This window comes from Cuculus canorus, chromosome 12 (assembly GCF_017976375.1).
Source record: "Cuculus canorus isolate bCucCan1 chromosome 12, bCucCan1.pri, whole genome shotgun sequence".
Taxonomy (NCBI): domain Eukaryota; kingdom Metazoa; phylum Chordata; class Aves; order Cuculiformes; family Cuculidae; genus Cuculus; species Cuculus canorus.
Window position 1 is genome coordinate 3,322,096 of NC_071412.1, and position 21,754 is coordinate 3,343,849.

At 42.0% G+C, this 21,754-nt stretch overlaps 1 protein-coding gene across 1 annotated transcript in view; it reads left to right on the plus strand.

The window, feature by feature from the left end:
* MYO5A (myosin VA) overlaps nt 1-21,754 on the plus strand; it is a 109,625-nt gene that overhangs the window by 53,064 nt on the left and 34,807 nt on the right. The window contains exons 8-20 of the mRNA XM_054077382.1: nt 736-843; nt 1,359-1,465; nt 3,961-4,226; nt 4,799-4,880; nt 7,726-7,866; nt 8,642-8,767; nt 11,819-11,902; nt 15,385-15,546; nt 17,527-17,624; nt 18,286-18,372; nt 18,457-18,565; nt 20,103-20,314; nt 21,258-21,414. Of these exons, the coding sequence (XP_053933357.1) occupies nt 736-843; nt 1,359-1,465; nt 3,961-4,226; nt 4,799-4,880; nt 7,726-7,866; nt 8,642-8,767; nt 11,819-11,902; nt 15,385-15,546; nt 17,527-17,624; nt 18,286-18,372; nt 18,457-18,565; nt 20,103-20,314; nt 21,258-21,414 (1,739 nt within the window). The remainder of the gene's footprint in view (nt 1-735; nt 844-1,358; nt 1,466-3,960; nt 4,227-4,798; nt 4,881-7,725; nt 7,867-8,641; nt 8,768-11,818; nt 11,903-15,384; nt 15,547-17,526; nt 17,625-18,285; nt 18,373-18,456; nt 18,566-20,102; nt 20,315-21,257; nt 21,415-21,754) is intronic.

The window sequence follows — 21,754 nt, forward strand, 5'->3', positions numbered from 1 at the left end:
ACACAGGAAAGAGAGGAACTGATGTAATTATAACTAAAGAAGCCATTTAGCAGACTTCTCTTTCAGCATTCTTGGAACCTTAGCAGATCAGAAGAAAAGGAGTCTATTACTGCAGCTGGAAGCGTGGCCACTGAGATGGTAGGACTTTACACAGTATCCAGGAGAGCTGCTGCTCTCCTGAAGGCTAGGGCTGTTTCCAGAGCGGTATGAAGCTATCAGTTCTCCAACCACAAATTCCCAGCTAGAAGAGATCGCAGATACTCATCAACCTAAACCAGACCATAAATAAGAAACAAGAAGAAAACGGGCAAAATAGAGTTTTAAAAATATCCTGGTATAATAATGGCATAATAATACCTGCCACATAATCTCAAAGTGCTGCTGCTGTCAACTCTGCATCTCTGCCCCTAGGTGGTTGGCTCAGACTTGAAGAATAATTGCTTCCAAAGTGATTATTCCACAGGTGTGGCAGTCTGAACCAAGGTTAGGTAGAGAATATGCTCAAGGGCCTATTGTAGGAACCAGGTAGCTTAATAATAAGTATTTGTGGTGTTAAATCTTCAAAAAATTCTTCTGCAGTATAAGTGGGTCCTATGAGCCAGGAGACAGGAGTATACTGATGTATTTCAAATCCTGGATTCTGCCAACAGCAACTTAATCATTACACAGCTTTACAGATGTGTTATGAGTTTCTGTATCAGTGTGTGTAAAAGATTTGTTTTTCTTCTCTTACAGGGAATGCAAATTACTTTCACTATACAAAGCAAGGTGGAAGCCCTGTGATTGACGGTGTCGATGATGCCAAGGAAATGGTAAACACCAGGCAGGCCTGCACTTTGCTAGGTAATTTGTAAAACACAATCGTATCCCAAATCCAACATACCTGCAAGCAGTTTCTATGTTATTGGTGTATGTTTTGTTCGTAACTTGTTGTATTTAAAGAAAGGAATTTGATAAACTTTGGGACTGAGGTAATTTTTATTGCATTAAAAGGGTAGTTGAGTAGTATTGAAGTCACTACACTACACTACACCTAGTGTAGTAATAGAGCTTATATGAACATAAATAAATGGTGGATTCCCTTGGTGTAGCATGTACAGTGTTGGAAGTCACTGAGAAAACACTTTGAAACAACAAATTAGATATCTCATTCTAACAGATCTTTTTCTGCATCTGATTGTAAAATATTTTTGATAGAAGTGGAGTCAAACAGTACTTTGAAATACCAGATTCTTTGGAAAGACAATACACAATGGTGGCAGTTTTTCCTCTTTTTAATACATTTTTTTTTCATCAACTTCAGCTTGTGGTTCTTTACTTCTCTCTCCATTCAAAACATTTTATTCATGATTTTTCAGGGATTAGTGATTCCTACCAGATGGGGATTTTTCGAATCCTTGCTGGAATCCTTCACTTGGGCAACGTGGAGTTTGCATCTCGGGATTCTGACAGCTGCACTGTTCCTGTGAGTAGTAGATGAGCTGAAGGGCATGGTTTCTACTCTGACAGTTTCTGCCTTCTGCTTGTTTGCAGGGACCTTTTCTGAAAAAGAGTAATAATATGAAAACACAAGCAATGTGTTTATGTCTAGCGTGTTACCATTTTCACAGTTCTTTTTACAGATGGATTCAACTGTTCTCATTTTAGAGCCTTCAGAATGTTTTCTCTTAACAGTGGCTGCCTTAATTTCATTTCAAAACTGTAATTGATCTGTCCTAGAAAAGTCTACTAGAAAGGCTTCTTTGAAATCTAGATCTTTATATTTGTGTATGAATACATTCTCTGCCCACAATAAATGCTTTGCAGGATGTTTTTCTTAATGTTAAATGCCAAACTGACCTCAACAATTGTGAGAGTCCTCTGGGATGAGTAGACAGAAGCTTTAGGATATGCAGGTATGATTTGCGTGACTCATCTAAGTGTTGTGGTTTTATCAGTCCTTCTTTATCTTTGTGGAAATCAGCAATGAAGACTGCATAATCTGAACTGAAATAAACCTCATTCAGTGCACAGTAGTGCTTCTTATGGAAGTCTGTATTCTGGAATTGAGAAACAAAAAAGATCTGGCTTGGTGCTTTTCACCTCCTTGGGTTCACAAGTGACCAGTTTCTCCTTTTGCCTTTCCTTCGGTTTCTACTGCTGAGCTGCACAGCCTTCATCTTTCTCTCTGTTCAAATAGTAGAAACAATTGCAGGGGTTTTTTTTCTCATTTTACTTTCAGTCACTTTCTGAAGAATCTGCAGTAGCAGTTTCTGGAGCTGAGACAACAGGTCTCATTGGGCCACGCATGATCGGTATGCCTGGTCTGACACCATCTGTCCATGGGATCTAATGGATAGCTGCTGGGAAACCACAGCAATAGTCTAGCTCTTTGGTGTGTCTCAAAAAGGTTTTCACTACAAAGAAATTTTCATTTACTAATCACCAGTAGAAGGCTGATGAGCCCCAGGACGTGATGAGTTGGCCTGTGTTGTAATGACTAACTCCAGTACAGGAATCCCACTGAATAAGCCAGTACAAAGCTGCAAGTTCCTGTGCAATGCTATCCTCACATGGTAAACATCTAGCAGGGGGAGGTGAGTTTCTGCTCAACGGCATCTGCTGCCTGAGCCGTGCTCTTCTCTGACAATAATCATGTCATTGCAGAGCTCTGTTGCCATGCAGGCTGGTCTGCTTGGGAATCACTGGTGTGGTGATGCAATGGTGCTGCTTCAGGGAGCTCAGTGAAGGGCTCTATATGGCACAGTGTGAATGAATCAGTTTGGTTAATGTCAGCTTGAGTAATCCTAACATGACACTCTTTTGTGCAGCATTATTATTACTTTATTATTGTCTTCTGAGCCAGTTTGAGTGGTATGGCTAAGCTGAAAGATGACGTGCTCAGTTACCTGGATTTGGAGGTGAAAGAGCACTGCCATGGGACCTGTATGCTGTAAGGACTGGGAGAAGCCCTACAGAAGTCAGAGGGATGTGGAAATCAAAAGATAAAGCTGATATACTCTGAAGCTACTGGGCATGTAGCAACAATCCCTTGTAATCTGTCCTTGTCAAGATGCTGCTTGTCAGCATCCTGTTGAGCTGCTATGTGGAAAGTGAATGTGGTGAGGAAGTAGTGTTAGAAGAGTTCCTTAGGAGGAAAGACCCGTCTGTCCTCTTTAATTTCTAGCTATTGTTCTCTTGTTAGTCATGAGGTATAGTATCTTAACTGTTTGAGTCGTAAATGCACTGCACTGATTTTTATGCAGATACCATTTACACCCATCTCAGTGCGAAAGCCTTGCTAATTGATTTTACAAAGCTGAACAAAGTCAGTTAGACAGAGGTCAGTTTTTTTTACTTGTACAGTCCAATTTGAGAGTTAGAGAACATAATTTGTGTGCTCCAGTCTCTTAACGTTTGTATCCAGAATTCACTGAGAAAATACTGTGTTAAATACTGAGACCAGAGCAGTAAAGCCCTGCTACACTTCTTTCTCTTCATTCTTGGCTTGAGCTGTGATATCCCATTACCTGTTGCTCCGTGCTATGGATGCATATGAACAGATGAGAGCACTACTCGGTAGCTGTAGTCCATTCTGACCCCAGCACGCAGCTTATGCCCCATTCCTCTGCTTTTCTCTACCTTCTTTGCTCAAAACAGAGACGGTCAGTTATAAGAATGCAAAACACCAAGCCCATCCCTGCGAAGTTAGGTGCTTCATTGTTGCAGTTGCAGGTTCCCTCTGTGGGCCTTTATGCTGAACACAAGTATAGTAAAATGCCTTTGGGGAAACTGTGATTCCCTTTACTTCGATGATGTGAATGTGCTAAGTGGGTAGGGAACTTGTTACGTTTTGAAGGAGGAAGCTGCTGTTGCTGCTTATTGTTGGATGATGGCAGGCAGGCAGTTCTTATGATTGCACAATTGCATGTGTGCTATTTGCAATACTGTTTCAGGACCTAAAGAGATTGTTTTTATTAGCCCAAGCATGAACCCCTCACCGTCTTCTGTGACCTCATGGGCGTGGAGTATGAAGAGATGGCCCACTGGCTTTGCCATAGGAAGCTCGCAACTGCCACCGAAACCTATATCAAGCCAATTTCTAAACTTCATGCTATCAATGCCAGAGATGCGCTTGCCAAACATATCTATGCTAATCTCTTTAACTGGATTGTAGATCATGTGAACAAAGCTCTTCACGCTACTGTAAAACAGCATTCTTTCATTGGAGTGTTGGACATTTATGGGTGAGTGTTTCTGTCAGAGGTATGGCACCTCTTACGTAATAAACTTACTGCAAAGTGTCTTTGTCTTTATCATTTAGCACTGCATGCATTACACACAAAAAGCCCAAACCCTTAGCAGCTCCTTATTCCAGCTGAAGGAAGTAGGTGTTTAGTTTTGACATGCTGTCCAAGATCTTTATTTTGACATTCAGGTTTGACATTTTTAGTGGGTTTTCAGATTTTCGCTGTTGATAATTCCTTTATGTTTTGCACTGGGGAAAGTTACAAGGGAATTGTCATCTCATGCTTCCTGTAGAGTGACACTTGTAGAGGGGACAAAGATAACTAACATGGTCTTCAGGAACATGAGTCCCTTTCCTGTGTTCCTCATCCCTGCCTACAGAGGGAACATCACAGAATTGTCCCATATACTGCAATTTCCTGTTTCCCTGTGGGTTTTATTGCTTGACTGTGGTTGTTTATGCCTGAAATAATGCAATGAATTTGACTGGAGGGAGGAAATTTAAAATGATGGGCTCATTCAGTCTTGTTTTTTCACTGCACTAGTAATTTTGAGTATCTGCGTATTTTAGATTTGAGACATTCGAAATCAACAGCTTTGAACAGTTCTGTATCAACTATGCCAATGAAAAACTGCAGCAGCAGTTCAATATGGTAAGTAGGAAATGACTGGCATTTCCTCTTCCCTTTCCCCTTACCCAAGTCCATTCTGCTAATTGGGTCCCCGGTGGTTACGATGAATTCCTTCAGTCTATTAACCAGCTTTCCTGGTCGTGGGCTTTGGGGGATGGGGGAAGATTGGCTATCTCCTAGAAATAGATTTTATGACTAACTGCTGCTCTGGGACTATTTGAAATTCCGATCACAGTAACAATTATAAGACAGAAGTAGAGCTTGGCAATTAAGACCCTGAGATTGCCTGTCAGTGAGGGCAGCGTGTGAATGAAGTTGAAGTTAGCTGTGTCTCCGTAACCTCCACGAGAGCCTGTGCACAAGCAGCAGAGAGCAGCGCTGTGCTGCTGGATATTTGCCATCCACACTTCCTTCCCCGGTGTTATTTTTGAGGGCTTTCACCCACATCCTGAAGTTGGTGACTGACGTATGGCAAGAAGCGCCTCTTCCTGCTCCTCCAGAGAGATCACGATTCCCTCTTTCCTCAGCCTTAGTGACGTTTGTAATTATATATCTTACCTGAATCATGATGAGGAAAGTTATTTATGCCAGCTCTGTTGCTAGGCTGTGCTGCAGTACAGGAATAGCTTTGAACTCTCTTTACAAGCAGAGAATGCGTGCTCACAGGGCTGGATACCTCTTTGCTGTTGTTCATCCCAGCAGCAGGGATGTATGTCAAGGAGTGAGCTGGTTGCTGGGCCTTCCAGCCCCCATGTGCCCTTTCCGTGCTGGTAGTGCCACAGCTGGCTTCACCTCCATAAGCAGAGTGTCATAAGTTCTAAGCACTCCCTATCTTGGAGTTTTCTCAGCTCTACAGCAAAAATCTAGTCACTGTAAGAATTCTAAAGGTTTTCTTCTTTAGTAAAGATCACCGTCCCTGTGTTTCCTTCCCCCTCGTGCTGTTGCTATAAGCGCTTATCTCATGAACAGAAGCTTCATGAAGGCTTGTGGTGATAGGATGAGAGGGAACGGGTATTAACTGGAGAGGGGCAGATTTAGACCAGACATAAGGAAAAATTTCTTCACCGTGAGGGTGGTGAGGCCCTGGCCCAGGTTGCCCAGGGAAGCTGTGGCTGCCCCATTCCTGGAGGAGTTCCAGGCCGGGTTGGATGGGCCTTGGGCAGCCTGAGCCAGTGGGAGGTGTCCCTGCCCATGGCACGGGGTTGGAACTGTATGATCTTTAAGGTCCCTTCCGACCCAAACTATTCTATGGTTCTATGATTCTATGAAGGATGGGGCTTTTGTGTTGATGCCCTGCTAAGCTACCGCACTCGGCACCTGTGAACACCGATGATCTTGAGCTAGATGATCTTTAAGGTCTCTTCCAACCCAAACCATTCTGGGAACATGGACCCATTGGGCTGCCATGCCCAGGATGGAAGATGTTTTAAATTAAAGCCCTGTGTCTGTGGTGGCAGCCAGCAAGCCTTCACGTGCTGCTCAGGGCACCCTGAGCCCAGCTGAGGGCTGCTGGGGACTGCCTGGCCTCCCCGGCCGCCCTTCCCTGCCTGGCCACCCACAACCCATAGCGAAAATCGTGTCTGAAAACGTTTTTCACCACATAATTGCTAATTCCTTTACAGTGAGAGAAATGGTTTTATGTTTTCTTTCATGACTTGAATTGTGTATGACTCGCCAATAAAATGCTATCCCTGGCTTTCCTGTCCGGAATTAGCTCAGTGTGTAACCCAGGGCGGGGTGGGAATGGCTCCCACGGGCACCGTTAAGGAACGCTGCTTGGGAGAGGATGGTGTTAAACTAATGAAATAAAAGGGATAAACCGCTTCATCAGGGTAGGGTTTTTTGCATGCCAGAGAGCTGTGAGGTGGCTGTGGATGCGTACCTGAGCTCAGAGGGCAGGTGAGGCGGGCTCCACAAATACAGGGGTTTGCAGCAGCCTCCAAACCTTGCCTGCAGTGCTGCTCTCTGCTGCTGGCTGGGGTATGCCCTGGCTTCAATTCTGCCTGCCAGAGCAGTTAGTATGCATTAAAATTTAAATGAGAGATAAAACAACATTTAAAATAACTGAAGTGAACAGTCTTTTTGTTTTTAAGGAGTGCTTCTGCTATTAAGAGCACAATTTGCCTGTTTAATACCTTACTGTCTTTCTTCCCCCGAAGTTTTAATTCATCTCCTGTGCACATTTCATTAAAGCTGTGCAGGGTTTATTTTGTGGCAATATTTTTGAATAAATACGCAACTACATTGTTATTGATCTTCATACCAGATAAATCTTCCACAAGATTTTGCTAGAAGGATTTCTTGTGCTAATACTTCTAGAGTCATTCTTGCAGGTTTTTGCTGAAGAGTATTTTTAATGCACTGCATCATCAAAGAAAAAAATCATCAGCCATTTAAGAGAAAATGGAACTCTCTTCTTTTACCAGGAAATGCAAAAGTATTTATAGTGAAATTTTACTTGAAATAGAGCAGTATTCATAACTTTAGATTCATAAATGCATGGCACATCTCACTGTATAGGTTGCTGGTCCTGTTCTTGAGGCTTTCTCTGGGTTCTAATGGTTTTTGTTTTTAATAAGAGGAAAGAGCTTATAGTAATGGTGGGACAATATAGTAAAAAATAGGAAAAAATAGACCTTATTTGCAGAGAATATGGACGAGTGCTTGGATTTAGTCTGTTGATTTTTAGGTGCAGAAAAAAGGTTAATTTATTTTTCATACACGTACTTGTTAAAGGGTTTATTTAGTTGAACTAGTGTGTCACTTGACAGCCTGGATTAACGTGCCAAGATGAATTCAAGTGAGAGGTGGATGTATTTATTCTGCATTTTATTTCACAGAAAACTGTCTTCTTTTTGCCCTGTAGCATGTCTTTAAGCTGGAACAAGAAGAATATATGAAGGAACAAATACCATGGACCTTGATTGATTTCTATGACAATCAGCCTTGCATCAACCTTATAGAGGCCAAAATGGGAATTCTGGATCTGTTGGATGAGGAGTGCAAGGTGCGTGTTCAAGACCTTTCACAGAGAAAGAGGTCATCAGTTGTTCTGCTTCTGGGGCCTCATGGGGAAAAGTCATTCGTGTACAGCCATCATTTTGACACTCCGCTGTTGAAAGGATTTGGCGAACGTACGAACAGAATTAGCAATTACAGGAACAGAAAAAATGATGCTTTTTTTTCCTCTCCTCTCCATCATGTGTCTGTATCTGTGTCTCCGAAAAGCCTTTGTTTTGATACTGGCAAATTTCTTTTTCCTGGGCGTAGTATGTGCAGTCATTTCGGATTTCTCCAAACTGCCTCTCGCTTGGTGTCTCACTTTCTGGTTTTTATCTTAGCTTAATTTATGCCAAGCCATATGCAGGGGATGGTGTGTTGTGCCCACTTCAGTGGAAACCCAGCTTGGGATTTTTGTATATCACAAAGCATCATGAGCAACCTCTAATGGGGGTGGGCGAGTTCTGACCGATTGAGATGCTGTCCAGTCAGATAACTTACCTCTGGATCCCCACCCTCAGGTGTGTGACACTGGAAGCATTATTAGTGTTGTTATGTGTCACATAGCAGCTATGCCTGCTGCAGGGCTGTGCCCGGTCCAGAACATTGAAAACACAAATGCTTATCTGGTTACTGGCTTCCTTGCTTATGGCAGTGCTGGAAATCTGAGGAGCTGGGACTTTGAAAGCAAACCACAAAGTGTTGTCCCCTGTCATCTTAGTTTCTTTTGCTATGGAAATGTTCTCAAGACATTTTAAATGGCTGTGTGTTGTCTTCCTTAGATGCCAAAAGGTTCGGATGACACTTGGGCTCAAAAACTGTACAATACTCATTTGAATAAATGTGCCCTCTTTGAAAAACCACGTTTGTCAAATAAGGCTTTTATCATCAAGCACTTTGCTGACAAGGTAAGGACTTTTTCTGTTGTACCTCTTTCCATGCTGAGGCTGTGTGCAGGACGGGGATCTGGGGTGAACAGCTGTTGCAGGCAGCAACTGGGCACTGGTGTTCCTGGCTCTCCTCGCCTTCTTCCAAGATGTGTGCCTGCCTGTACTCCTGATCAGGAGAAGAAAGTTGACCTGGCAGCTGTGCAGAGCCAGGAACACAAACAAGAGCTCCCGATCCTGTCACATGCTGTAACCGCTAATCATAAGTTTTCAAAACATGATAGCTTCGTGTATTTGCGATTCACATTATAATTCTGTCAATTCCAGTTATGCTACACAAAATAGAAATTTGTGGTGATGAAGGAGAGACAGACCTCCTAATCTTCTCTAAGCGTATTCTTTTAATACTCAACTCGGCATACAGGAGTTGAATTAAGAAAGTACTACTGGCTTCTTTCATTCAGGCGGATCTTTATACAGCTCTTCGGCTTCTGAGCTTCAGACAAACAGGATGTTTTTGGTTTTATCTGTTCTACACTCTTGTGACTGTTTTCAGTCATATCTCCAATTCACTTATTCCCAGGCCTTTTTTTTCAGCCTGGCCTTCTCACACAATCAAGATTCGTTATCCTGTGTGTCTAGTTGGGAACACCTGGTCTTTTAAAGTTTATTCTAATATGCTTGGTACCAATTTCATGCTTTATCTTAGTCCCAATTAATCTTCCATATATTTGGCGTTGCTCCCACAGAAATTCATATACCTCACTGTAGTTTTAGCTAAAGAGCAACAACAAAACCATGTTGGTTTTGCTTCCATCTTGATGTGTGAACAAGAAAGAGGCTAACTCACCCTTCTTACTGCTGGAGCGGTATGTACTGCTCCCACCCTTGCCTCTGCATGTCAGCAAACAGATTTTTCTAGGAAGCTGGAGGAGGGGTGTCTCAGTGGAATGCATGCGTCGTTCAGCTCCCACAATGCGTCATCAAACTGAGCAACTCCTCTGGTCAAAATAAACTAAAACATTTAAAAATCCTGTTTTAAGATAATTTTCTTGTTAAACAAAGAGGCTGCCTCAGAACATTGTCAGCTTTGTCAAAAAAAGTCTGGAGGAGCTCTAGGATTGTTATCAGTAGGTCTGTATGTGTGGACATGGAGGTTTGAGGCTTTTATTTGCCTCCACTTATTTTCTCCTAGATTCTTGAATTTATGCTTGGAAGAGGGGTGATGTTCTTGTTGTGTCTAGCGTTACCTTAATTAAAGCGGCAGGAACATCTCTGTAACTGTTTAGATTAATGAGCTCTGTTTTATCTGGTGTATTCGAGAACTATTAATTAATATGTCATATACTGTTCGTTATGCTAAACTTGATATTTGAAAGCAAGACTTTCCTGTGCCTAGTCTGAGCAGTGAGGGCCAAGGGAAACTGAAAGTAGCTCCAAGCAGGTATTGGCAAAGCTCGAAGCTCTGATGTGCTGTCTGTGGTAAGCATTTTATGCTTTACTCTATGCTTACGTGAATGCATTGAAACATCTTGAAGGTAAAAAATAAAGCTGTAGCTATCAGGTTAGTAACCCCTGTGCCTTGATGGTTTTCTTCTTTGGGAGAAGGTGGAGATTCTACTGCCCTCTCGTGGCATGGTCTCCAGCAGTAACGACGGGAAATCATAGAATCATAGACTAGTCTGGGTTTGAGGGGACCTTAAAGATCATCTAGTTCCCACTCTCCTGCCGTGGGCAGGGACACCTCCCACCGGCTCAGGCTGCCCGAGGCCCATCCAACCTGGCCTGGAACCCCTCCAGGGATGGGGCAACCTGGGCCAGGGCCTCACCACCCTCAGCATGAAGAAATTCCTCCCCATGTCTAGTCTAACTCTGCCCCTCTCCAGCTCATACCCGTTGCCCCTCGTCCTATCAGTACAAGCCTTTGTAAACAGTCCCTCCCCGAGAGGTGAGGTGATTAACTGCAGTCAGCACGGCTTCACCAGAGGCAAGTCCTGTCTGACCAACTTGGGAGCTTTCTGCAATGGGATAACCGCTGCAGTGTTCACAGGAAAACCACTGGCTGTGATCTGTCTGGACTTCTGTAAAGCCTTTGACACAGTCCCCCACAACGTCCTTCTCTCTGAATTGGAGAGAGATGGATTTGAAGGGTGTACTGTTCGGTGGTGGAATGGTACCTAAGAAGATGTTCAAAGTGGGCTTTCGGCTGTGGGGAGGCCTTGGGGAGATCCTTTGCCTTTTTCTTCTGCAAGAGTGTCATTGTGTAGCCCCCCCAAAAAGCGGGGCTGTCAGTCTGTCTGCAGTGGAGGAATAAAAGTCCTATAAGGGTCTGCTCTGATATTTTATAGTCTGCCCTTCTGCTGATACAAGACTGAAGAGTTAGCGTGAAACGCTTGAGTTAGCATATTTACATTAATTAATATTGAATTCTAACATACAGAATTGACAGTAAGTTTTTTGATTTTGTTCAACCTCAGATTAGGACAGTGAAATAAATACTAGATTTTAATCTGATGTTCTGGCTCTTCTTTACTCCAGGAGACCCATGATAGAGGATTGTTATGTGTTGTCACAACATTCAGATTTTTTATTTCTTCGGGTAAAAACAGTCCTCCTGAGTACAAATGAGGCATTTTCATATTAAGCTGTGGGCAAATCTATTTATTGCCTCTCAGCTGATGCGATGAGTGTCTGCTTTGCTCTCAGCTGCATCTGGATTTCAGACAATATTGCAGACCTGGTAACTTCAGCGAAGGAGATGCTTAACACACGTTTTGATTACCTTTACGGTAACCATTCAATCGCACTGTCTTACCACAAGCACTTCTCAGCAGTGAAGTATATCTGGTATAATGCAATAACAGCATTCATCTCTGTGTTTTACATATTACTGGAAAACACCCACTTTGAGGAAGATCTGTATTTAACAAAGATCCACTTGGTACCTGATATTTTCAACATCCACAAGAATTATCTGATTTAAATGTGAATGTTACAGCTGGTAAATTCTATGCAAAATATTCTTATTAAATACATTTCAAACTTACTTTTTTCTAACATTGTGCTTTTCAGGTGGAATATCAATGTGAAGGCTTTCTGGAAAAGAATAAAGACACAGTTTATGAAGAACAAATTAAGGTCCTAAAATCAAGTAAGGTTAGTATAAGGATTTTTTTTTTCTTCTTTTGCCATTGAATTAGGGATCATACAAAATTTCTTATAAACCTAGGAAATATTTCTCCCTTAGTATCAGATCAACTGAAATTCAAGATAATTTGTCTTTTACTTGGTTATCTGTGTGAATTTGCAGAGTCCTGTAGCCTAATTTTGCTCCATGTAAGATCAGTTTATATTTAGCCACTGATTTCATTGGGTTTTTTTATTGTTTTTTTTTGTTTTCTTTTTCGTGGCTTTTTATTTTTACTTTTCACAAAACTTTGTTATTTTTCTGTAAAGGTACCAAAGACTTCTAACATACTATAGTAGTACAAGAAGGCTTAACAGTTAAGCCATTAATTTTGTAATCCGGAAACAGAAACTCCTTGTTTATGGCCTGACAACTGAGCATAAAATTTCTGGAGGCGATACAAATCCTGTTTCAGAAGCAAAATGAGAGAGGAATGAAATGTATAGACCCTAAGCACATGAACCAGAGTTTATGGAGTCTTGCCTTCTTGATCTATGAAAGAAAGATACCATCTGAATTGAAAAATACAGCGTGAAGTATATATTATAAAACAGGCCTTTGGTGGCATTGTCTTCTTCTAGCAAAAATGTTAGTTGTGCTCTTCTGAAATGTAAAGACAGTTAACTTGCCATTGTGCTGTGATGGCTGTTGGGAATTTGCTAGCTCTAATGGCCCAGGAAACTGGCTGTCAAGGACAGGCTATTTAAAATTACACCATTTATCAGGACAACCAATGTGTTTTTTCCCTTCTGTTTCTATTCTGAGCAGATATATGAAGGTAAATGATTAAAACATGTAGTATAATGAAAAACCACAGCAGACTTTTCTACTGAGAGAAGTGTTGAAGTGGTTTGAGTGAAGTCAATTGTTGTGTGTGGCATCCTCAGGGAGCAGGCAAGAACCAAATGTCTGTTTCGCTCTGGCTCTGCTGCAGCGTGCTGGGCAGGGTGGAGGTGCGGGGGTGCTCCAGGGGATGCAGTCCAGTGAGTAAGTGGTGATGGGGACACAGCTGCCCTAAGAGCATGACAACAGCTCTGGTTGACCCAGTAAGTTGAGTCAATGCAGTGTAAACACTCAAGAAACAAGGTGGTTTTCCCTAATGGTAAATCTAATCAAAAGCAGCGTTAAAAAAAAAAAATCAACTGTGAAGAAAATAGATTTTCAAAAGAAGACTTCATTTTTATTTTCCAGCAGGCCCTCTTTATTAGTAATTGTAGTGGGATGGCATTTCTGATTTTTATTTTTTTTTTGTTGTCACCATTTTCTGGGTTTGCTGTGAACGTTCAACAGAAGGTAATTCTAAATTGAGTGCATAATCTGTCATCTTGCCCATGTACATTGTCTCACATACAGCTTGAATGCTTCTGTGCTCTCTAAAGTGCATGACACACATTGCTCTTGGCAGGCACTGTAGTATTTAGCTATTTATTTTGGCCTTCTCTATAAATCCACCCACAGGACCTCTTTGAACTGGTTCAGTTTCCATGCATGTGTCATGAAAGGAATACAACAGTCCTCAGCTTTTGTGCTTGCTACTGGCATGTTGTTAGATTCTTCTGTTGGGGCTCTGTATTGAAAGAAATGGTCTGTAGGATTGTTAGCAGCATGTCTGTTAAGTCGTCTGAAAAACTACAGGGAAAAAATGCTTGCTTGCTTGTTTTCTACCATTGAATTATCTGCCCTTTGATCAGTGTTTTCTCTCTATTTGAACACTCCTAGTGTTCTGCAAAACAAAGAAAATTGTTAAGATACTAAAACTCAAACCCAATGAAAACATGACTGCACCCCCTGCAGCGTGGATCATCTCAGCAATGCTCTCGTGTTGTTGACCTCTGCTGCAGAAGGCCACACTCCCTTCTTCTGCGTGCGGTAACTGAGGCAGTGTCTGTGAAAATGGCACCTTTGAAATGCACTTGTCCATTTTTACAGGCAGCATTTTTCAGGGCTGGAAAGAGGGAATGAGTCTTACATACCGAGAGCTGAGAAGAACTCAGCCATCAGGACAGTACAGTCAGGACACAGGAGACCCATTTCCTACCCCCACCCTGGCGTGTGAGAGCATCAGGAATTTCAGACAATGCATATTGCATTCAAATAAGTTACTTTATGAGATGAAAGGACTTGTTGGCTCTGTAGCTCCGATGCCTGCGCGTATGGACTCGCTCCATCTGACTGCAGGCAGCTGAAGGAGGTGGTGGTGGCCTGATCACCCTGGACTCTTAGTTGAGTCAGTGGAAGGAGACAGGCTAAATCACCCTCTGGAAATGTCATTCTTCCACCACCTACAGAGGTGATCTAAGGTGATCATGCTCCTGATCCGGCCGGCTCAGGTGAGAAAAAGCTAAGCTGTGGTACTTCTTTTTTAGTGCAGGAATTTAGGATACCTGTGTAGCATTCATAGTCATTGTGTTATGCTGGAGTGCTGTGCTTAGATGCTACTGAGGAACGTTTGATGCCTTCTGCTGGCCCGTCTGGCACAACCACAGAACACAAGTACCATTTTGTTGCGCAGCATGTTTTGTTGGATATTGTGCATGCTCACCAAGTTTTAGAAGGCAAAACCAATTCTTTTATTTTTTAGATTGTACTTAGCCCAAGCACTTTCTAGTACTGAAAATTGAATACTCCTATCCCTTGGGAGAAAATGCACAGATGCTAGATAAAAGATTATTCATTGACAGGTAGAGAAGTTCAGATTTCCTTACTCCTATAATGCTTCTGAAGTGCTATAGTTCTCAGTAGAAAGACCTAGTGGTGCTATTTTTAGTTATAAGTTACTTCAAAGCAGCAGCTATTATAATGAGCGTATTTTGTAGCTATTGGAAACAGGGAACCAGAAGCCCTGAGTGATGTTTGGAAAGATGTCTCAGGTTTTTCCTCTACTCGCACCGGCCTGAGAGTAGATCTTCAGTCAGATAAATCTGGCCAATGCTTTTTTTGTTGTTGATGGTTCCCCTTTTAAGTAGATTATTTCACTTTAGAATGATAAAGCGGGAATATTCTTTGTTGCCTGCTGGGTTACTCAGTGTCCTAGATATTTCTCAGCCACAAAGGAGTCTGATGTTCCACTGGAATGTGAGAGGACCCTGTTGTTTCCTTCTTAGATCAAAGCAGCCATATATAATGGCAATCGGTATTTATGAAACTGCTGTCAGTATCTTAACAGTTTCACACAGAAGCTATTGCTGGCTCTATTAAAAAAAAAAACTCAAATCAGAATTCTGTCTTCAGAAGGAGAGTCACTGATCAAACCCACAAAATTTTTAGTACTAAAACATGGCCCACTTACTATCTGACTAGCTTGGATGCTTTTTTGCATTTGTCCCCATGTGGAGTTAGGAAAAATCCCAGTGCTTACAAAAACTGAGCCTGGATTCCAACTACCTTAAACACAGAAGGGTGCAGTCACTTGCTGGATTCTTACCCTGTGCTTTTTCTGCTGTTATACCAGTTTAAGCTGCTACCAGAGTTATTCCAGGATGAGGAGAAGGTCCTCAGCCCCACGTCAGCAACTCCTTCAGGGCGCGTGCCTTTGTCTCGAACAGCTGTAAAACCTGCTAAGGCCAGGCCAGGTCAGGCCAGCAAGGAGCATAAGAAAACTGTGGGGCATCAGGTGAGTCTGAAGATTCAGGTCTATGAAATAATCTCTCCCTTTGCCTGCCTCTATCTCATAGGTTTCAGGGGGTGCTGATGCTTCTTGATTTTTGAGATGGGTGCAGCCTGCTATGACTTACAGTTTGGAGCAAATATGCGCTAATTACTAATACATTTTGGGCCACAATTTTAGGGAACTCGGTTCTTATTGTGACGCCAAAACCAAAACTCATGTTTTTCAAAATAGATTTCACATGCTAGATGCTGATAAGCTTTGAAAATCTTATACTGGGTCTTTTTGATCTTGTCTTTTTGATCATGGGCCACATTGCCTGACTCAAATCAGATCTCTGGAGTCCCCAGGAAACTTGATTCCAGTTGTCAATGGGCTAAACATAAAATATCCATGTATATGTGCCAGTATTAAATTAGAAGCATGCAGTTGAGTATGGCTGGAGAATTCACTTCTCTATTACGTTCCGCTCAACAGATTCAACAGGTGTTTTCTGAACATGGTTGTGTCCCCAGTCAGTGTTTTATACATGACAGGTTGTCCCTCAGAGTATACATATGAGCCAAGAAGAACTTCTTGGACAGCTTAGTACTCAATTTTATCTACTTGCCAGTGAGTAGTGGCGTTATCCTTTTGTCTGGAGATTTCAGGAGGTCTGTCTGGATAACTCTTTTTATGTTACTGTAGCACAGCCTTAAATATAAATTAGCTCTCAGGGAGCATAAGTTCTTTGTATCACAGTCCCCTGCCGGTTCTTGAAGATAGACCAGCCACATCTCTTGTGTGCTTGGAGTTCTGATAAAATCACCAAAAATGCATGGGCTTTGTTTGCTGTCTTGGATGGTTGTCGATTCCGTAACAAAGATAGTGCAGTGACTGTGGAGTGTTAGTAGCTAATCATGCTACTGAGAATTGGGGAACGCAGAGAATGTTTCATTTGGATATTCATAATTTCTCTATAACCTTTCCCAAGCAAGCTGTGTCGGGCTGTGGGTGGGAATAGAAGTGATTATTCATGCTACCGTGCAGAATGGAAATCTACTTAGTCTGTATTCATGGTACAGGCTGCGAATTTCAGTCTTCTGCAGTTCATGCAAGAGAACTGCTGCCCAGTTATCTTTTTAATATGAGCATCATTCCTGATTTTGCAAACAGACAAGTGTCCTGAGGCTGATAGAGGCCTAACAGTTCTGTAACGTGACTGAAACTATGAGTTGAAGTGTTAGCAGCAGTATGAGAGTACCCCTATCAATCAACCATGTATATTAATTTATGAATTTTAAAGAAATCTAATGCAGAAGTGATTTTTATCATATTCAGTGTAGAAATAGATGTTTGGTTAGAATCGTGAGTTCAACAGAAAGAGGAAAACCCATACCAATAGGTTTAAAATATCTCGGGCCATGTTTTCTTACGTTTCTTTATTAGGGCATTCTGTTAGAAGAATATACTGCAGTAAGTTAGGTATCTGTGGTCCTAATACTTCTAAAGAAGTAAAGCTCCTAAAAGTTTTGGATATTGGCCTTTCAAAGTTCTCTTCAGTAGGTTTTACACTGGGGTCAGTGGAGCTGAAGAAATTTAGACTTTTTTTTTTTTACCACTCTGTTGATTTTAAATTTGTTTTAGAATTCTTTTAAAATTAAGTGGCTGTTCAGTAATATGCCATGAGGTTTAGTCATGAAGAGATGGATTAGACAAAGACTAGGCAAAAGCTGAAGATACCTCTGTCTATCCCATGTTTTTGTAATTTATCACATGCTAATATGGCAGCTTTACTCCCGTAGAAGTAAGTCTCACTGTAGCATAATTCACCCAAAGATGGTATCTGAAACTAAAATCTATTGCCATAACAAAACCAAGCTGGTGTTTTATTACCAAAAGTGTTATTACAAATAAGCAACACATCTGCTTCCTGGGGTTATCTCAAACATGACTGAGCTTATTAATTTATTTCCTGATATTTTTCCCCATTTTCTTTTTCAAAAGTTTCGAAATTCTCTTCATCTGCTGATGGAAACCCTGAACGCTACAACTCCACACTATGTGCGCTGTATTAAGCCTAACGACTTCAAGTTTCCATTCACGTAAGCTGGTTCATGTATGGTTCGTATAGCTGCTGCAAGGGAGGGAATTGCCCAGGGCCTCAGAGGACTGAGGTTCTGCTAAGCTGTGCTCACTCAGGAGGGAAGTGGTGTGTCTGCTTTCTCTTGTTATGGACTCATTTTGCATGTGTAGGTGTACTTACAGCAGGAGAATAGAGGGAGAAATACTTCTTGGTGCTGGTTTTTTTGTTTATGGTGATAAATGGAAAAAATAACAGCATTTTCACTGCTAGTTGTTTTAAATGTGACTGGCAGTTTGCACGCCTTAAGTTCATTTGACATTTGCTGGAATTTGCTTTTACAGATTCCAGTGTCTTACTTATTATCTTTTTTCATATATGAACTTGCTTAGAGCTTCCCTCGAAAGTCTGATTAAAATCAGGGCACGCAAAGACTCCTACGGCTATTGGGCAGGCAATGGGGACACAGGACGAGATGAGGAGCTTCCAGCAGCCCACAGGCTCAGGGAATTCCATGGCCAGGCTGTCCTCTGGTTATTGCTGAGCTGCAGAAGCACTAGCTGGACTTCTTAACTGCCCATCATATGCCAGCCCTGCTCCCCCTCCATGCTGCTCCTGCCCCAAGTGCGTGCAGGGCCAGAGATCCCATGTAATGCCCACAGGCTCTTTTTATTCCTATGTAGATTCGATGAAAAGCGCGCAGTGCAGCAGCTGAGAGCTTGTGGCGTCCTGGAGACCATCCGAATCAGTGCAGCTGGCTTCCCTTCCAGGTGTGTTTGATTGCTTTCAGCTGCAGCTCTTCTTAAGAGAAATATTCATTGTCGGGACTGACACTGTGTCTGTTTTTGGGACAGGTGGACATACCAAGAGTTCTTCAGCCGTTATCGTGTTCTAATGAAGCAGAGAGATGTCCTTAGTGACCGAAAGCAGACGTGCAAAAATGTCCTGGAGAAGCTGATTCTGGTACTAGACTTAGAGCTGGGAGTATTTGGAATGCGAACGACTAAAGATAGAGTCCCTTATTCCCTCAGCCACACTATTTTAGTACTTCTACAAAGTACTGAACCACCAATATTAGCACAAGAACTGTAGAATTTCCCAGTGTGTCATGGGAAAGGAAGAAAGTGATTTTACATGTGAGTGGGTTGAGGGTGAGCTTTACCTTGCTTAACAGCAAGATGCATTAACCACACCTTAAGGAAGGTATAGTTATCTGGAGGTCTTCTTTTGTAGAGGTGTTTCTGTCTGTATGTTTGTGTCTCGCACAGTGCTCCTCTGAGCTCCTGTGCTCAAGAACCTTTTTCACTCCTTTGGTCCTTGTGACTATCTCCGTGCTCAGCACTGTGGCTGTCCTTGCATCTCGGCAGCCTCTTGCTTTGCCTCCCGCCTCCAGTTGCAACCTTCCATTCCCAGGATGCGAATGCCATCCACACCACTGGCATTGCACCTGCACTGGTGGTTTCTTGGGATTTCTTAAGGACTGATGAAGAGCAGAGGGCAGGCAGGCTGCAAAGAGATAGTTCCAGCCAGTTCTCAGTAGGAAGTGGTTAACTGAGACTTAACTCAGAAATACCAGTTAGGAAGAGAAAAAGACAAAGTTTACTGAAGCTATCAAAGCAAGAAAGCTTACCTTGCTGAATTGCAGTGCTGGTGCTGGGGGATTGATGGAAACAAAGACAGAAACGGAAGCAGATTGGGGCTTGGCTTTTTAGATTCTGTGTCATTGGGTTTGTGAAACTAAAATCTTTTGGTTTATATGTATATCTGTGTTTATAGTGTTAATGTGTAGTGTTAAATGTATCCTAATCTGTAGCTCTTCGTCTGCTGTCCATTTTAATTTAACATCAAACAATTAACAAAATTTTTTTTTCAATGTATCTTTATATAGTCTCATAATTTACCTTTATATAGTCTTGTATTTATATATTCTTTTTCCCTCCAAGGAGTATGACAACCGATAGAAATAGTATATTATTCTCTTTCTAGTTTAGTTTTGACATTTCAGATATGTTTGAGCCGCAGCAAGATGTTCTACTCAGGCTTGGTGCTGGTGCAGTAAATGATGTGCACGTGTTTGAAGCCCCAGCTGTTTTGTTTGTTCTGTGCAATGTGGTTGAAGATGTACGGCTCAGAGGGATCATCTCCATTTTAAGCAGGAAATCATACATGTGCATTGCCTGTATTGCTTTTGTTCTCTGGGCCTTCATCATCTCCTTTAGCCTTTCACGACTTATCGTCTTTGTGGCATTCTTATATAAGCGATGATCTCCTCTTACTCCTTTAGACCACTCTTATGGCCTGATCATATTAATTTGTTAACAGAATCATACAGAGAAAATACACTCCTCCTCTACTTAATTTAAATCTAGGTTTACTTGAAATATCACACAGATAATTTTGCGTCTTTACTAACTCTACTTTCATTTAGCCCTTTGTGCCTTTTTTTTAAACCACCAACATTTAATGCTGTAACTGATCCTTTTTTTGCCTCTGAAAATAGGACAAGGATAAGTACCAGTTTGGTAAGACAAAAATATTTTTCCGGGCTGGTCAAGTAGCCTATCTGGAAAAAATAAGGGCAGATAAGTTGAGAGCTGCCTGTATCCGCATCCAAAAGACAATCCGAGGCTGGCTGATGCGAAAGAAGTACGTGCGTATGAGGAAGGCTGCCATCACCGTTCAGAGATATGTCAGAGGGTACCAAGCACGATGGTAAGCGATGCTATGGAAAAACCCACACCAGCCTCAATTCAGATTCCTTTAAGTAGGACATTTAGATGTGATACATTTGTTCTCTCCTTCCTATACTAGCTGAGAGGAAATTATTTTCCAGGGAAAAAAAGGGAATTGAACATGAGTGTGTTTGTCCTGCTTGGTTTTGACCTTCCTGAGAGGACAGTAGCACCCTGGCTGTGTGATGCTTAGAAAAGTACGTTGTTAATGGGAGCAGAGTAGAGGTATTCCTAGGAGATATGTTGGAGGTGAGGTAAGGCAGGACTCTTGGCTGAGTCCTTATTGCCCAGTTTCCATGTGTCCTCGCAGCTGGGTGTGTCTGTCCTGCCAGAGAAGCCCTTGCTCATCCAGGGTGCAGCCGTGAGGGTAAATACGTCAGATGGAGTCATTTGTTTGGATTAACTTCTGGGGGATGGCTATGGATGGGCCAGAGAAAGAGTAGGAGTACAGAGGGCATTGTTCAGAGACAAAGTGGTTGTGAAGACCTTTGGAAAAAGGCTTACGTCAAGATGCTTTGTAATTGTCTTGCTGAGAGGGCCAAGAACAAGCAAACATTTTTTACACGTTGCGGTTACGAGAGGAAATCTGGAAGATGGCATAGTGGAAATAGCTTTAAAGCTGGAGAAAAGGAGATGAGAAATTAAACTGAATTTATCTTGTCAGTTCTATAGCACAGTTCTCAGAGGAAGTGAAAACATTTCCCCATAAAACCTTGCAAGGTTTCTGTTAATTTGTCATTCTCTTGTGCTGTCATATGGTAGAGCAGCAAGTAAATATGCTGTGCCACCAACAACATTAAAAAGAAACTGAAGTAGAAAATGCAGCCGTTGAGAAAGCAGATGAAGGAATAAGATGTAAAAAAATTGTTTTCAAGTACTGGAAAATAATTACAGATATTATTTGTAATTTTTTTCTTGTTTAGCTATGCCAAGTTCCTGCGAAGAACGCGGGCTGCCATCACTATTCAGAAGTTCCAGCGCATGTATGTGGTCCGCAAACGATACCAATGCATGCGAGCTGCTACTATTGCTCTTCAGGCTCTCTTAAGAGGTTACATGGCCAGGAACAAGTACCAAATGGTAAGCTATCATAACGTTTTACTTCTCCACTTTAGCTTTGTGTCCCCTTTCCTTCGGGACAAAGCTGCTCTCAGGTGCCCCCTTGGGGATTGAAATGCTTGTGTGCATGCTGTTACCTCTAATGCACAGAGAAAATATCACAGCATGGGCTGAAGGACAGCACCTGGAAATTAGAAAGATCTGATACTGCAATCAATGACCTTGTTATTTTAAAGATATTCACATTGTCTTTTAATGTGGATGTGCGTAGACTTTTAGTGGAGAAACTAACAGGGATTTACAGCATTTCTCTTGAGAACATTTTCGTTTGTTGTATAGAGTGTCGAAGTATGTCAAATAA